Genomic DNA, 1,201 nt, shown 5'->3' with positions numbered 1-1,201 from the left:
CGCGCCGGGCCCGGGGCAAGCGACGGCGCACCATGGCCCGCGCCCAGGCTCTCGTTCTGGCGCTCACCTTCCAGCTCTGCGCTCCTGAGACCGAGACTCCGGCAGGTAAGCGCGTGTCGGTCGGACGAATCTTGCCCCGCGGAGTCCCCGGGCCCGTGGCGTAGCTGGGAAGAAAGTGTGAGTGTTGGGTGACCCGGCGTTACGAGCCTGCTCTCTGCGTGTGTCTGAGTGTTGGATGTGCGATCCTGTGCTCAGGGTGTTCTGTGTCTGCGAATGTCGTGTGTCCATGAGTTGTGTGTTCAAGAAAAGGTGGTGCGTGTGTTGTGTGTCCACAAGTACATTTGGGTGAATGTTGTGTGCATCGAGTCATTATATATGTGAGCTGAGAGTCTGTGTGTGTGTCAGTGTGTAGTGTTTGTGTGGCCAAGTAGATTGTGTGTCTGTTGTGTGTACATCTGAGTTTGGTTGTGTGGGCTGGAGTTTTATCTGCTATGTGTTGCATTTGTTTGCATTTTGTGTGCCGTAGCATAGAGTGCTGCTTGTTGTGTGTTTGAGATTGTGTTGTGTGTTTGTGTTATGTGTGTGGCCGGGAGTGCTCTGTGGATTCTGCCCGCGTGTGGATCAGGGAACGCGTGTGTGGTGTGTATGCTTGTGAGATCTGTGTACGTGTGTGAAGGCGTGGGAACGGGTCTGGAACGTGTGTGTCTGTGCGCTGTGTGCGCGATGTGTACGTGTGGGAGTGTCTGGGGTTGGTGGTGTGCGCCGCCGGGGGCTGTGTGGGTCCGAGTGAATGCCAAGTGTGTCGGGAATGCGTGTGTAGGAGCGTGTCTGGAGCGGATGTGAGTGTGTGTGTCCGTGCGTGCTGGCTGCGTGTCCAGGAATGTGGCGAGTGTGCTGTGCGCCTGGGCCGTGGCTGAGTGTGTGCCCGGGGCCCGGGGCCGCCCGAGGGGGCGGTGGCAGGATATATGTGTGTGTGCGTGTGTGTGTGTGTGTCCCGCATGTGTGCGTGTGTGGCGCGCGGGCCTGGAACAAGTTGTCGCGGCGGCACCACCGCCCCTTCCCGGTCCAGCCCGGCCAGAGGCTCGGGAGGGAGAAATGGGGGCCCCGCGGCCGCCGACTCCGACATGTCGGGCTGTTTGTTGTTTCGCAAGTTCAGCGCGGCGCTGGCGGGCAGCTGATCCGAGGCGGCGCCGGGGCTGCG

At 60.4% G+C, this 1,201-nt stretch overlaps 1 protein-coding gene across 7 annotated transcripts in view; it reads left to right on the top strand.

Moving 5' to 3' along the window:
• Positions 1–6: 6 nt before the first annotated feature.
• PTPRU (protein tyrosine phosphatase, receptor type U) overlaps positions 7–1,201 on the top strand; it is an 80,031-nt gene continuing 78,836 nt past the window's right edge. For 5 of the 7 annotated variants that reach the window (XM_025041298.1, XM_025041297.1, XM_015598870.2 and 2 more), the window contains exon 1: positions 7–105. In XM_025041298.1, coding sequence (XP_024897066.1) covers positions 33–105 — 73 coding nt within the window. In that variant the 5' untranslated portion in view covers positions 7–32. The remainder of the gene's footprint in view (positions 106–1,201) is intronic. The other 2 variants (XM_006924322.3, XM_006924321.3) reach the window with 2 other exon arrangements.

Source organism: Pteropus alecto, unplaced genomic scaffold (genome assembly GCF_000325575.1).
Source record: "Pteropus alecto unplaced genomic scaffold, ASM32557v1 scaffold39, whole genome shotgun sequence".
Taxonomy (NCBI): Eukaryota; Metazoa; Chordata; class Mammalia; order Chiroptera; family Pteropodidae; genus Pteropus; species Pteropus alecto.
The sequence above is the reverse complement of the archived record's forward strand: the minus strand, read 5'-3'. Positions and strand labels throughout refer to the sequence as shown.